At 60.8% G+C, this 15,207-nt stretch overlaps 5 protein-coding genes across 5 annotated transcripts; all 5 read right to left on the reverse strand.

The window, feature by feature from the left end:
• Nucleotides 1–3,198: 3,198 nt before the first annotated feature.
• Nucleotides 3,199–5,190, reverse strand: ABCG2 (putative ATP-binding cassette protein subfamily G, member 2; the record flags this gene model as incomplete). Its single annotated transcript, XM_003871972.1, has 1 exon — nt 3,199–5,190. One exon carries the CDS (start codon nt 5,188–5,190, stop codon nt 3,199–3,201), a length of 1,992 nt encoding a protein of 663 aa, XP_003872021.1.
• A 945-nt stretch (nt 5,191–6,135) lies between these two features.
• On the reverse strand, nt 6,136–6,882 carry ABCG3 (putative ATP-binding cassette protein subfamily G, member 3; the record flags this gene model as incomplete). Its single annotated transcript, XM_003871973.1, has 1 exon — nt 6,136–6,882. The coding sequence occupies one exon, from the start codon at nt 6,880–6,882 to the stop codon at nt 6,136–6,138; it is 747 nt and encodes a 248-aa protein (XP_003872022.1).
• Nucleotides 6,883–8,529: 1,647 nt separating this feature from the next.
• Nucleotides 8,530–10,338, reverse strand: LMXM_06_0110 (conserved hypothetical protein; the record flags this gene model as incomplete). The annotated part of the gene is made up of 1 exon (XM_003871974.1): nt 8,530–10,338. The coding sequence occupies one exon, from the start codon at nt 10,336–10,338 to the stop codon at nt 8,530–8,532; it is 1,809 nt and encodes a 602-aa protein (XP_003872023.1).
• A 1,345-nt stretch (nt 10,339–11,683) lies between these two features.
• On the reverse strand, nt 11,684–12,247 carry LMXM_06_0120 (cyclophilin; the record flags this gene model as incomplete). Its single annotated transcript, XM_003871975.1, has 1 exon — nt 11,684–12,247. The coding sequence occupies one exon, from the start codon at nt 12,245–12,247 to the stop codon at nt 11,684–11,686; it is 564 nt and encodes a 187-aa protein (XP_003872024.1).
• Nucleotides 12,248–13,192: 945 nt separating this feature from the next.
• LMXM_06_0130 (conserved hypothetical protein) lies at nt 13,193–13,753 on the reverse strand (the record flags this gene model as incomplete). The annotated part of the gene is made up of 1 exon (XM_003871976.1): nt 13,193–13,753. One exon carries the CDS (start codon nt 13,751–13,753, stop codon nt 13,193–13,195), a length of 561 nt encoding a protein of 186 aa, XP_003872025.1.
• Between the last annotated feature and the right edge of the window lie 1,454 nt (nt 13,754–15,207).

Here is a 15,207-nt window from a genome sequence, read left to right on the forward strand (position 1 = left end):
TGCGGGTTGGAGCAGAGAAGGGAAGGAGAGGGGAGCTGCGCGTGACGGGGGGCGGCGGCGCGAGCGGTGCCAGCACTCTGATAAACAAACACACTCCAGAACGGCTGCAGCGGCATCATCCCTCCTCTCCCGTTTGTCTGGCCCCACCCTCAAGACGACTCACGCGATAAAATTTGATCAGAGCCCCTACCGTGTTGAAGTGAGTGTGTGCGGAGAGTGCGCGCAGTCGGGAGAGATGCAAGACGGCGGCAAGTAGGTTGTTCCACAGAAGGCTGAGAGGGTGACGCACCATCGTCATACCGTCCCAGCGGGTCGCGCTCCATTCTTCTCTCTTGTGCGTTTTGTAGCATTCAATGTCTAGGGCGTATGGTGGCGTAGTGGTGTGGCCTGTTGGGGGACGGCTGTCTCCGCACGCCCCACAGGGGCAGATGCAGGGGTGTATGTCGATGCGGCATGCGCGCGTGCCGGTAACGGTGATGCGCGAAAGGAAAAAGAAAGAGGGGTCGCAGAGACAAGGAGGGAATGCTGCTGGATGGACACGGTGGAAGGAAGAAATAGCTTGTGACGGTGGTGGGTAGAAGCGGGCTCGATGGAGCGACAAAGATGGGACGGGGAGAGGGGCAACGGAAGGGCCACGCACTCACGCAGACGTGTACGCAAGTGCAGGCAAGCAATGACGAATAGAAAAAAGGCATCCGCACACGCGAGCGTGAGAAATCGAGACGAGGGCAATGAGAGATGAAAGATGAGAGAGTGGCGCAGGTGGGCTGCGCAAGGGCACTGATGGATGCGGGACAGTGGGAGATGCACGCGCACGTGCATGCCGGGAAAGAAAACAAGGCAAAACGGCAGTTAAGAAGAAGTGAGTCACGTTATGAAGGGGAGGAGGGAGAAGACCGAGAAGCAGCGGCAACAGACAACAAAAACACCGCGCCCACGCACAAAGGAGCAGAGACATAGACAAAGATAAAAAGGGCGGGTGGGAGCACCGGCAGCGTGCGCGCCCTCCCTTCCACTCGTGTCCCTCACCAAACCCCCGACGACCACCGCAGCCGCCCCCTCCCCCATTCCGAATTTGTAGACACACACACACACAGAGACACACAGAGAGAGAGACAGAAGGGGAAACAACTGCGGGAGAGAGGCGCTGCATGCAGATCAAGATGAGCAGCCGCACAACTCCGCAACGGGAGGCATCGAGGGGAGCGCGGAAGGAGAGGGGTGGGAGGATGGAGAAGGAAAGAGAAGCGCACCAACGAAAAGCCAAAAGAAGAATAAGTCCAAAGGCAGTGAAGATGTTCAGTGAGCGCAGGCAGGGGTACACACACACACACACCGCACATGTAAGCACACCCGTGAGCAAGGTCTCTGCCCACAAACCTTTGTCCTGTCCTCTCAGAAGGGAGATGCTCCCCTCGCACTCCGCCCCTCCCTCTCGCTGTTCCGTCATTCTATTCTTTGGGCCCCCTCTCCCTCGTCAGTGACTCTCTGGCCTTCTCTCCCCCTCTCTCTACAGACGATTGGGCCGCAAAGGATGAAGGCAAAGACACAAGACGCACGGCAAGAAGCGAGGGATGAGAAAAGGGGGTCGTGGGACGAAGTCCGCATGCGCGCTGGTGAATGATGGCGGCAGCGGTGGGGGAGGAGGGATGAGGAAGCCCGACAGAGGCAGCACAACACAACAAAAACCCGCTGCAGCACTGGAAGCGGAAACAAGCATAACAGGGAAAGCGTAAGAAGAGTCAAGAATAGAAAAGGGCTGAGCAGTCAAGAAGACGCGCGACACACCAGAGCACAGCCAAAGACGCGCGCACAGAGAGACAACTACTGCGCCACCACCACCACCCTCACCCATCGCTCTGGTAGGCGGTCTGTGCTTGCATGTCCAATTGGCGGGAGGAATATGAGAGCCGTGTGCGTGCGTGTGTGGGTGTGTGGCTGCTGTTGGACGGAGGGTGGTGGTCGTGCAGGAAGCAGAGGGCACCATGTAGTGTCCCTTTGGAAAAGTACAGGCACCAAGCATGACGGTCAACACCGCCGCCACCGCCACGAAGCGCACCGATACCAGTTACAGCGAGAGACAGAGCTGAAAAAGGCAAGACGAGAGGCCACGCCCACGCACACAGCGCGAAACACACGAGAAGGTCTATCGGTGCAGCGGCGCGCTAACATCCACCCGTCGACGTGTGAATGTGTCTGCGGAGGATGGTGGCGTAGATGTCGGTGAGGGTAAGCGGGCGAGAGAGGCGAGAGAGGCGAGAGAGGCGTGTGTCTTTTTTCCCCACAATCGGCCTTGTACTTCGCTCCTCTGTGCCCGCATTTTGCAATGGGGCATACCGTCCCCATGAACAACATCAGCGGCCGTAAGCGTCCTCGCAGTGGCAGCAGCCACCACACCCACAAGTCGCCCACCCTGCCCTGAACCCTCACGGTCCCTCTTCCAAGCCGCAAGGAATACACGCACGCAGGCGTGTCAACGCCGGAAAGGGATGGCGGGGGCGTGTCGGAGCGGCACACGTCAGCAGCGATCGATGGGAGAGAGAGCGTGAGAAAGATGTGAAGACGAAGAACACGCTGCGGCAAATGCGCAGAGCGATGACGAGGCCAAGACGAAAAGCAGAAGAACGGCACAAACGAATCAGGCACGTGATGTGAGACTGCCATCCACGGCACTGCCAACAGTCAGTGCCCCCGCCGTGCCGGCCGCTCTCTATGCCCATCTTCCGCCTCCTCGCCTGGACTCCCCTTTCACGGATTTCATCTGCCTCCCATGCTCTACTCACTTACCCCCCCCTCTTCTTCGCCTGATACTGCCGCGTCATCAGACGCACGCGCACCCACACACACACACATACATACACACACACAGACACAGCGATCTATGATGCGACAGTAAGCCCCAGCCACGTATCACTGTACCACTAATGAAAGAACAGCGAGCCAGCTGCCCACGGAAGCTGAACACAAGCATCAACGACGCCACGGCACGAAACAGAGAAACGCACAAGAGAAGAGAACAAACGAGATTGGACGAGACTCGAGGCGCACGTCCGTCCATCGCAGACACACCCATCACCTCGCCACAGCTGGCCAGATGCGCTGTTCATGCGCGCCACACGTCATGACCGGCTCATGGCACAGCCACCGGAAAACAAAAAGCTACAAGCTTCCCAGAGTCCGAAGTTTCGGACTGACTGATCATCCCGTTCTCGAACGGCTCGCCACGGTGAGCGCAATCACGCTGATGCTGCGGAGCAGGAAGAACATAACCACGAGCGACACCCACATGTACACACTCGCCGACTGCGGATCACCGTCAAACCCGAGCAGACGCATCACTGTGCCCCCGTCACGCGGCTGGTTGATGCAGTACCCGTCGCCCCAGCGGTAGTAGTCGCACGCAATGTGGTGCACATTGTGTAGCTCATTGCGCAGCACGAGGATGTACGCGTGCCGCATGAAGGACGGCTTCTCCAGCCAGTACCAGTACGGGCGCAGACGGTCCGTGCTTGCGAAAAGGCCACCGCCTAGAGCCAGCGGAATCAAAATTAGAGGCGCCACCGCAGAACTCACCACAAGCGACGGGAACGAGGTCGAGATCGCGAAGCCGAGGCCTGTTGCCACCTGCGACAGCAGCGCAATCACACCAAAGTAGTAGAAGAAGGAGCCGGGATGATGATGCAGCCCCACCGTCCAGTAAAGGATGCAGCTCTCCACCAGCACGGCAAGAATCTGCACGGGAAACTCGGCGAAACTGCGGCCAAGGAAGAACATCAGCGGCGAGTACGCACCAGCTTGCTGCTCACGCATGAACACGGCACGCACATTGTTGAACGTATTGATCATGATGAACGTCGAGCTCATGGCACGGTTCATCACGGTCATGAACAGCACGCCCTGGCGATCCTGAACCCCCTCTATATTGTCCTGCACGTTCAAGAAGATCAGGCCTACAACGACGGCGAAGAAGATCGCCTGCGCCATGTACGAGAACAGGTACAGGGAGTCGCGCGAGATCTCTATCATCGTGCGCAGCGTCAGCTCGTACAACTGCACAGCCGGCGAGCTGCCGAACTTCGCAATGTACGCATCCAGGAACCGCGCAGCAGACGAATCACTGCGGCTCCTCGCGAGACGCACAGCGGCAGTGTGCGGCGTGCGAGGTGCGTTCTTCAGGTACTTGCGCCAACGCTTGATCAGGACATTGCTCGTCACGCTGTCCTGCAGCAGCACCATGTAGTAGTCCGTCGGCGTGTACTTGTCCGGGCACGGGAACCCGATGGACTCGAAGTAGTCCAGCGACGCAGCCATCGTCCCGTGGTACGCAATGCGGCCCTGCGTCATCAGCATCACGTCGTCGAAGTACGACAGCACCTCCGCAGTCGGCTGATGGATCGTGTAGATCATGGTGCGGCCCGTCCGCGACAGCTGGCGCAGCAGGTGCACCACCTTCGCAGATGTCACGGAGTCCAGCCCAGACGTCGGCTCGTCAAGCAGCAGGATCTTCGGGTCGCAGATCAGCTCGATCCCGATGCTGCACCGCTTGCGCTCCCCACCAGACAGCCCAGCCTCCAGGCCGGGAATGCCGACCTTCGTGCCGCAGCAGTGCCGCAACCGCAGGACATTCAGCACCTCATGCACACGCTCCGCCGTCTCCGCACGGCTCGTCCCGCGCCGCGTGCGCAGCGAGAACCACAGCGCGTCGTACGGCGTCGACAGCGGCGAGATGATGTCGTCCTGCGCCACGAACCCCATCGCCTTGCGAAAGTGCCGCTCGAACTCACAGTCGCCCAGCTGGCGCCTCCCGCTCAGCTTCAGCTTACCGCCAGACGCTAGTCGGTCGCAGATCGCGTTCAGGAACGTTGTCTTGCCGGCACCGGACGACCCGAGGATCGCGAGGCATCGCCCGGGCAGCGCAGTCCCCGTCAGCCTGCACAGGATGCGCTTCTTGCCGACGCTGTAGCTCAGCCTGTGCCATGACAGCGGCAGCGAGTAGCTGTTCGGCACGCTGTCTGCCTTCGGCGTTCTGGAGTCGAATGCAATGATGGAGCCGTGCAGCCGGGGGTTACGCTCGCCAGACGCCGTTCGCTGGTGACGGGGCACATCGGGCTCGTCGATGTCGATGGGAGAAAAGGAGTATTGGGTGTAGGTTTCGTCTGTGGGCTCGTGCGTGGCTGAGGATGAGGACATCGTGAAAGCAGAGCTTCAGCGGGTCAGCGCCGGCGCAAGAGAAGCCAGTGGAGGGATGTACGGGAAGGAAAGAAAGCGCGAACAGGGCCTGGGCGACGCTGGCCGTCAGGCAGGCGGAGAGGGCAGGGAGAAGATGGTTGCGGAAGAGCGTCCTAGCGTGTAGGGGAGGCGGGCGGGCACTGGAGAGAGAAGACGCGACACGGGCGAGAATAGATGAAAGCGGTGACGAGAGAGGGAGTGAGACAATGGTAATGTTGGACCAAAGAAGAACCGTGTCTGCGACGGAGGGAAAGGCGACAGCAGCAGGGATAGCGGCAGTGGCACGAGCGCCGTGAGCAGCGCAGTCGGAAGCAAGTGTACGGAGCCAGAGTGCAGTGGGAGCGACGAGCGACGCCCAAAACCAAACAAAGGGCGTGAGGAAGAGCTGGATCCAGGAAAGAGCGCACCAGAGAGTGCGCGCACGAAGCAGCGGGAGATGGGCCACGTGCGGCGGGTGTCAGGCTGCGCTAGACGCACACAATCACACACACAGCGAGTCGTGCAGATGCCGGTGTGAAGTCGACAGGGAGGACGGATGTCGAAGAGAAGAGGTAAGCAGGCACAGACCAGCGGATGGGCAACTAGGAAATATGATTCCACACAATGGAAGCGCACTAGCAAGAAGGGCACACGCGCGCAGGAGCCAGACGCTGCTGAGCAAGACCCGCTGCTGGAAATCGATGGAGGCTGTGAGAGATGAGAGAGAGCGACAGAGAAAGCAGCTACAAGTGCACTGGTGAGTCACGAGTAAACGTGGAAGGAGTGCGACAGGACGGATCGCGCCGTGGCTCAATGAACAGCCGTGTCCACCGCAGAAACAGCGATACGTGCGCACTGGCAACGAGAGGGGGAAAGGGGGCATCTCTGTGCATCGGTGCGCGTTATCGGCTATGTAGGACATCGTCCTTACAGAGGCGCACGCCGACATATCTCCATCCACAACATAGCAGCGAGTCCACATGGAGCCGTGCTGGAGGCGATGCACTTCTCGCTCATGTAGGAGTGAATGTACAGAGAGAGAGACGCGCACAATGTAATGCGCGAGGGACGCCAAGCCGATAACACTGATGAACAGCGATGCAGAGGCACACTCCACCGAACGACCCAAGCAGACCACACAGAGAGTGTGGGGGAGGTAGGAGGAGGAGAGGGTGCGATGTCTACATCCACAAACGAAAACATAATGAAGATCAGGCCTACAACGACGGCGAAGAAGATCGCCTGCGCCATGTACGAGAACAGGTACAGGGAGTCGCGCGAGATCTCTATCATCGTGCGCAGCGTCAGCTCGTACAACTGCACAGCCGGCGAGCTGCCGAACTTCGCAATGTACGCATCCAGGAACCGCGCAGCAGACGAATCACTGCGGCTCCTCGCGAGACGCACAGCGGCAGTGTGCGGCGTGCGAGGTGCGTTCTTCAGGTACTTGCGCCAACGCTTGATCAGGACATTGCTCGTCACGCTGTCCTGCAGCAGCACCATGTAGTAGTCCGTCGGCGTGTACTTGTCCGGGCACGGGAACCCGATGGACTCGAAGTAGTCCAGCGACGCAGCCATCGTCCCGTGGTACGCAATGCGGCCCTGCGTCATCAGCATCACGTCGTCGAAGTACGACAGCACCTCCGCAGTCGGCTGATGGATCGTGTAGATCATGGTGCGGCCCGTCCGCGACAGCTGGCGCAGCAGGTGCACCACCTTCGCAGATGTCACGGAGTCCAGCCCAGACGTCGGCTCGTCAAGCAGCAGGATCTTCGGGTCGCAGATCAGCTCGATCCCGATGCTGCACCGCTTGCGCTCCCCACCAGACAGCCCAGCCTCCAGGCCGGGAATGCCGACCTTCGTGCCGCAGCAGTGCCGCAACCGCAGGACATTCAGCACCTCATGCACACGCTCCGCCGTCTCCGCACGGCTCGTCCCGCGCCGCGTGCGCAGCGAGAACCACAGCGCGTCGTACGGCGTCGATAGCGGCAGCGAGTAGCTGAGGGAAACGGTATAGAGGTCCTCCAACGCGCCGCCTTGAAGATTATCAGCGGATGCTAGTCGGCAGATGCTCTAGTCGACCGCCGATTGGGACGCCGGCTCGTGTAGCTCATCATTGCCGGGCGTGCGGCGGTCAGAATCCTCACTTGGCTGCCAGTAATGCCCTGCGTGCGTATTGCCTTGCGGGGGGCCAGTGCGTCGTGTACCGACAGCCGTCATAAGTCTATGTCATGCTTGGCGCTCCAGTAGTGTTCGTCCTGCAGAGCCAGGAAGGAAAAGGCGAGGCAGAGAGGCGGAGAGGCGGAAGTGGACGGCGGGAGAAGGCACGCACGGCGCCCGATGCAAAAACATAGGCAGAGAAAGAGCTGCAGGACCGAAAAGCAGTCGTCGAACCAACATCGTCAGTGAAACCTGCCGCGTGCGCGTACTGCCGTGGCATCGTTAGTGTCGTTGCCGGTAAGAGAGGGAGGAAGGACGAAGGAGAGAGCCGAATGACGCAAGATGCGCGGTGGCGGGTGAAGAGACGGAGTAGTCGAGCGCAGGCGCAGAAAATAAACCGCCAGAGAGGGAGAGAGGGGGAGAGCGAGAGTCGTCTGGTGGGAAACGGGGGAGGGGAGGGGTTGTTCGACGTGTGTTGGGCCATATACACGCGCGGTGAATGTGAGGAAGGGATGGATGAGGAGGAAGAGGGGTGGTGATGGTGGTGTTGGTGTGATTGGTCACCGCCCACCCACCCACCCCCTCCTCCTTTTGTGGTTGAGCGCGGGTCTTCCAGTTCGTCGTTGCCAGACTGCTTATCTTCTGCGAGCACATGGCATGATGCACACGCGGAGGTACCGAGGGAGAACGACGAAGTCAAGGGCTGAAGAGCGGAAAGGCAAGCGACGGTGGACAGCGGACAGTTCGGGGAGCGCTATGCCCTCCCTCTGTTGTGGTCTTTTCCCCTGACCTCTTCGCGCTCGCCTACTGATTGGCGCACCGCCGCCGACGTTGAAGTTTTTCCCTCTCAGCTCGCTGCCTTCCGCTTCACTTTTTATATGTAGACTCTAAGCCGTGCAGAGCTGCTGTGGTTGGGGGTGCCCATGTGTGCGGTTCACGCTCGTTGCCGTCCTCCGGATGCCTCTGACATCTGTGCACCGGAAGAGTCCACCGGTGCGGGTGTGCGCTCCGGAAAGAGGAGGGGGACGTTGGCGTATCGGCACCAACGGAAGGGTTGGCTGGGGTGGGGGATGCGAGTTTAGTTGAACAGGCGGTGTGAAGACGTGCGCAACAAGAAGAGAGAAGACGCACCACTAGAGGCCACATGCACGACCGCGCCTGTTACGACTCTCCTCCGGTGCTCGTCCACGCGGCACGCCGACCCTCCGTCACCACCTTCAGCAGCCCCACCTCGTTTAGGTCCACCGTGCTGCGCACCCCGCCGTACACGTCGTGGTAGTAGACGTGCACCACCGCGGCGAATGCTAGTATGGCCTCCATGAGCGACGTTGGGCCTTGTCGCGTGGACAAGAGCGTCTCGTTGCTGCCCTGGCGGAAGCGTACGTAAAAGTACGGCTCACCGGTGTCGCCAACGTAGAGCGCGAGGTCCTGCGTCTGCAGCCCTGTCTGGTAGCCGAACAGCACGTATTCCTTTAGCCCCTTCACCGACGTACGCAGGACGTGCAGGAGGAGATGGGCGTCGCAGGGGAAGCCGCTGCGCCACGTCCCCATATCACCGCCGCTACTGTTGTACGAGATGAGGTAGCGTTGCTTGGCGAACGTCCGCAAACGCCCTACCACATACTCGCGACAGGCCGTCAGCTCGGCATTCGTGGGTCGCGAGGGAGACGAGGAGGGGAAGGTTCCGCCAACGTCGAGACGCGCTTCTAGCGTGAGGCGCTGATCGTACCGCAGCGCCGTATCCAGCTCCTGCATCCCCTGCTGCGTCTGACGACAGTACCCCTTCTCCCTCAAGAGGGCGACCAACTTGGTTTCGTGCTGGGGAACGGCGGCTACGGAGGGTACCGCTGCCGGTTGGCCCCAGCGCATCGTGGACGCGGAGGTCATCGCTGCCGGCTGCGGAGACGATGGCGGCGCCGGTAGAAGCTCCTGCAGGGAGTGGTGGCAGTCGTACGCCTCGATCTGATGCTCGTTGAACCAGCGGTCGCACTGCTCCACGTCTGCCACTAGGCGGCGACACACATCGCTCACCCACTCCCGTGTGCGCTGGAGGGCCTCTTCGAGGTGGAAGATCCCAAGCTCCGCCCAGGGAATGGACAACGACGACGACGAGGGCGAGGAGGTGTACACGGCAAAGGAGGCGGGTGCCGCCGTGCCGCTGCGCCCGCGCTGATGCAACGGCTTGTTTTCATACAGTACAGAGATGACGTCGCGCTCGGCAGCGTCCACTGGACCGCTATCCACGCCACCGCCACCCGCCGCAGCAGTCCCACCCCTATCGCGGTAGCGAAGCGCGGCTGCGCCGGAGAGCGCAACTTCCGCGGAGCGCCGCTGCTGCTGCTGTGCGCTCTCGCACGCCAGGAACCACTCGAGGTCCTTCTCGGTGCGCATGGGTCGCGTCGGATCAAATGTACTCTTCTGCCGGACTGAGGCGGCGGCCGCCCCAGCGGTTGCATCGGCGGGCACGGCGTCGCGAGTGCCGCGTGGCAGGTTGCCATCAGATCGGCGCCGAGCCCATGCCGGCACCGCAATCGTGCTTATCTCCTTCATGACTGATGGCTGACTTGCGTTGTGGGCGGTAGCGGTGCTGGCCCTCGCTCGACCACCTCGCGTTCTCTCACGGGCAGTTGCCGTGGCCTCAGTGTTGCCGGCCGGCGCTGCGCTCGCAGCGGGGCATAAGATGCAGTGTAGGAGGACGCGGAGGGCACCGCAGCCGAAGCTGCCGTAGAGCAGCCAGGGTCGGGCCCTCTCCACCCAGTCGTCCTCCATCACCTCCACGAGCACACTGTCGATCCACATATGACGCACCGGCCGCGGGTACTGCCACACGTTGTACGTGCAGACAACATAGAAGCCGAGAAGCGCCACGGTGAGCCACGTCAGGTGGCACATGCGAGCCTGCCACCCGTGGCGGTCGCCCCGCTGCTGCCGCTCCACGTCGAGGAGCGTGCGGGAGTGCGAGTAGCGCATTATGGACTATCGGAGTCACGTCGCGGTCTGCCTAAACTGTTCTCTCAAAGATGTCGGAGGGACGCGCGGGTGGCAGTCAGTGGCAGCGTTCCTCGGAGCACGCAGCAGCGCAAAGTTCCCCCTCCTCTTCCCGATCACTGCCGAGGTGGCCAGTGGAGGTGGGGAGAGAGATGTGGGGCCAGAAGACAAGAGGCCACAATGATACGCGATGGCAATGATGTGCGAGTGGCCCGGCACGGCATAAAGAGAGGGATGGGGAGGTGGTGCCCGATGCCCCCGCCTCAACAGGGGATGGATGCGGGGGGAGGGGCAACAGCAGTCCACCTGAGCCTTATGTGCGTTTCTTTGCGCTCACGCTCACGCAGCCATAAACAACGATGCGTGAGAGACTGCTGAAGAGGTGCACGTGCGAGTTGGCAAGAGAGAAGGGGGAGTTGGGGAGTGTCTCACTCACATCGACGTGCACGCACTCATGAGTGCAGGGCCTGCACAGGGCCAGGAGAGTGAGGAGTGAGGGCGGATGTGGTGCGTGTGTGTGTGTGTGTGTGTCGGCGCCGTTCGCCGAAGACCATCCGCGTGAAGCAAAAGCAAGGCAGAGGGCATGGGAAGGGAGCGCAGAAAAAAGCAGTAGACCTTGCTGCTGACCCTTCCTCCCCCCACCCCTGCTCGGAGACACGGACACGCATACGTGTACACGATGGCAGTCACGACGCAGAGGGCGCGCACACCCCTAACGCTGCTGTTGCACATTTGATTGTTCCTTCCATGCCTACACAACCAACAGTATCACTACACGCGTACACGGGGGGAGAGAACGGAGAAAGTCCATGCGAGACGACAATGAAGGGAGTGCTGGCGTCGACGATGGGGAAGAGAGGACCATTCTCTCGCGTACGTGCGCGTGTGCTCCACCTCCGTCTCGAGCATACGCACAAGGAGGAGAAAGGGGTGGACGGGAGAGGGAGAAGCGGGCAGGCGGGTGTGTGTGTGTGGAGGGGAGGGGGGCATGGAAGAGGGAAGACACGGGAAGAGAAGATCACCAGAAGGCACACACACACGCTTGGAGAAAAAATGAGAGAGAGACGACCAAGTAGAGGACGGGAGGACATGCGGCGAGAGGTGAAGAGCGGCACGGACCACGCACACGCTCTCGAAGCAGAACAGAGAAAATGCAGAGAGGGAGATGGGGTAGGGCACCGCGCCGTCGGTTTGAGCGACCTCTCGCCTCAACCTCCCCCCTCCTCTCTAGGCCTCTCCCCCTACTGCGTCTTCGTGCATGTGGCCACGTCACATGAGCACATGTTCACATACAACGCACCCGCCCACCAGCGCACTCCTCCGCGCTCTACAGCTCACCACTGGAAACGATCTTCACGGGCTTCACCGGGCGATCGTGGTTGTTCGTCTTCACCTTCTCGATGCGGAGCACCACCTCCATACCCTCGAGCACCTTGCCGAACACCACATGACGGCCATCAAGCCACGGCGTCGGCGCTGTCGTGATGAAGAACTGCGAGCCGTTTGTGTTGGGGCCAGCGTTTGCCATGGACAGCGCACCCACGAAGTGTTTGGTATTCAAGTTCTCATCCGCGAACTTTTCGCCGTAGATCGACTTGCCGCCCGTGCCATCGAAGTTGGTGAAGTCGCCGCCCTGGATCATGAAGTTCGGGATGACGCGGTGGAAGATGGAGTCCTTGTAGCCGAACCCATGCTCACCCGTGCAGAGCTGCCGAAAGTTCTCTGTCGTGAGCGGCGCATCCTTGCCGAACAGGCCGATGATGATGCGACCAAGCGGCTTGTTATCGATCATCACATCAAAGTACACCTTCGATGTCACCTCCGGCTCCGCGGCGACGTTGAGAAAGGAGAGGGCGCACAGCACCACCGCCACGACGGCCACAGCACGCATGATGATACGCACCGAGACAACTCTGCGGAACGACGTGATAAAGACTGATAGGGACGGAGGGCAAGAGAGAGGGGAAGAAAAGACACGCATGCAGACCCTACGCCACGACGGAGATGAGAAGCCTGTCCTATGGTCTGTCGACCCGTACGCAGCTGTGCTGGTCGGTTGGTATCGGCGAGTGGGAAGAGGAAGAGATGTTGTACTGTGTCCGGTGAAATCTGCGTTGGCATCGTCGTTGCCGCGGTGGCAGGGTGTGGATGCGCAGATGTGGAGTGGACGAGAGAGGGAGAGAGAAATAAGGCGACATGGCGGGGGAGGGAGAGGAGTGGGTGCCCTTGCTTACGCACCAACTCACATCAGCGCATCCATTCCGATATCCACGCCAACTCGCGTGTGCATGCTTGGCTGTCGCTGTCCATGCGAAACTATGGGGCGGCGTGGCGAGCCGTGGCGTCGTTGATGCAAACGCGGACACCCCAACACATACGGGCATGCACTCCGACGCACGCACGCGCCACTCGCGCACGAGTGCCATCGATCACAGCAATCCGCCCTTGCTGCCGAGATGACAGAGATCTCAGCAGAGGGAGGGAGGGAGAACATGCCCAGTCCAAGAAGCCTAAACACCGACGCGCAAAAAAACAACAGAGAAGTGCGCGCCTAAGAGAAAGAGAGCGCGTCTGTTTGCCGCGATAGGCCCAGGGCGGACATCGATCCCACCACCACCACATCGTATTGTACATGATCATAACCCCCCCTCCAGGTGCACGTACCTCCAGTTGTCATGGACAGACGTCCAGCGAGGCTCCGGTAGTGCGCCAATACATGTAAGAGACAGGCGACAGTAAAGTGAGCAAATCCCGTGAAGTGTCGCGGGAGTGCGGTAAGAGGTGAGGCGCCTCGAAAACGCGCACACCCGACTTTCAGCATCCTCGGACCCACATACTATGTGCGAGTGGCAGGGAGAGCGGCAGACTTGGCGGCGGCAGGCTTACTATGCCTGCCAGAGGCCGGCGGACGTTGCTTCTGCCGCTCCCCCTCACTATTTAGACGTGCGCGGACCGCCATAGTCACGACGCCGAGCACGTTCTTGCCCTTACCGTCGCCGCCATCGCCCCAGAAGTCGTCTGTCGGCGTGTGGTACAGCAGCAGTGAGGTCTGCGTGCTGAGGAGCACCGCCCGCGCTGCTTCGTTCTGCTTGAACTTGAAGTACGTGCCAAGCAGCATCACGTCCACCTTCACCTTGTTCCAGTTTTGGCGCTGATGCCCCTCCTCCTCCGCATTCGTGACAAGGCGTTCGAGCGACCACACCGTCGTCGCCTCCGCCATCCACTGCTCCGCCGGCGAGCCTTTGAAGCGTTCACAGAGGAAGTAGTGGTGCAACGAGGGATACTGGACGTGGCGCACGACGAGGGGGCTGGGGGAGAGCGGACTCAGCACGCCGTACAGCGGGTCATGCACCTCAGAGAAGGTGACCACGTTTTGCTTCTTGGAGGACGACGGCATCCTGCCGGGCGTGACGGAGCGGCGCCCACTTCCACCACCACTACTACCAGGACTACTGCGACGGCTGCCACTACTGTAGTGGGCGAAGGCGGTGAGTGCTGTAGTCGGTGGCTCTTGTCAGGAGAGCGTACAAGTGGAGAAAAAGAGACCGAGGGGTATGTGGGAGCTGAAATACGTAGCAGCCAACAGCGTCGCCTTCAGTGGAGGCGTGTGTGGGTGGGTGTGTGGGGGGGGGGGGGGGGAAACGAGGTTTGTCTGGGGTTCGTGGGTGCTACCTTCTCTTGTTGGGGTATGCGCGCATGTGGCTCTAGAGGGAAGGTTTATGGGCGTGTTGGTGTCGGTGCAGTAGAGTCTTCGGTGAGGGGGGTGGGAGGGGTGGGCAGCACCAGGCGGAGAAGACGGAGAAAACGACAGAATGAGCGAGAGCGAGCGAGCACATCACACAACGCCCAGCGGAGCCTGTCCTTCCAGAGCGAGAGTGAGCAGGTGTGCACGTGTGCCCATTCACACACACACATGGAGGCACCGGAAGCGCTCTACGCACCTACCCACCGGCAGCCGCGACACTGGTGGGAAAGAAAACGGCGGCGGAGAGACGTCGGAGTTGAGGCTGAGGCGCAGCTGACACTCTCACACACAAAACATGAGGGAGACGCGCTCCGTTCCTCTCTGTGTGCACGGCCTGTCGCGCGCCTGCCCGCCCCTCTCTCCCTCTTACCCGAGCCCCTCGTTACCGATTCACTTCCGCCTGTACGTCCCCTCGCGTGTGTGTCTGCGCACGTGCAGACACACGCCTTCACTGTGGCGCTTCCCATCCACGTCCTTTTTCTATGTGGGCCTGTGCCGCCGCGACACCGCCATTTTCCAGTGCCCTTCCTGTTGCCGTTTCACCAGACAGACACACGCGCAGCGCTAAGAAACATAGACATAGGATACGCATATGCATGCATTACCGCGAGCAGCCCCGCTCAGCCCTCATCGCTCAGCCCCCATCGCGCACATCTCACAGGAATAGAGGAGCGTCTAAAAGAGTGCGCGCCCACGCACACAAACGGAGCGGCAGAGACACCGCGTGCGTGTGCTCACAGCGTGTAGCGCGCACATGCGTAGAGAGAGGTGTGGGAGACAGACATGGAGACGAGCAGGGGGCGGGGGGAAGGCGACAAGGGCTAGCCGGCTGTAGCCATCACCACCGTCACTATCACCATCGAGCATCGCACATCAGGCGGCATCATTCGGCAAGGACAACAACAACAGAATAGAAAGAGGGGGGAGAGAGACACGACGAGGCGAGACGCCGCCGCAGTCAAGAACGAAAAAAACAAAACACCTTTCGCATGCACAGTCGATGCGGGAGGGAGACGAGAGGGGGGGGGGGCTGCGCTGACCTCCTCTCACCACCGACATGGCTGCCCCTTCCTCCTCCTCTCGTGCACGCACACAGAGAGGGAGAG

This window comes from Leishmania mexicana, chromosome 6 (assembly GCF_000234665.1).
Source record: "Leishmania mexicana MHOM/GT/2001/U1103 complete genome, chromosome 6".
NCBI lineage: Eukaryota > Euglenozoa > Kinetoplastea > Trypanosomatida > Trypanosomatidae > Leishmania > Leishmania mexicana.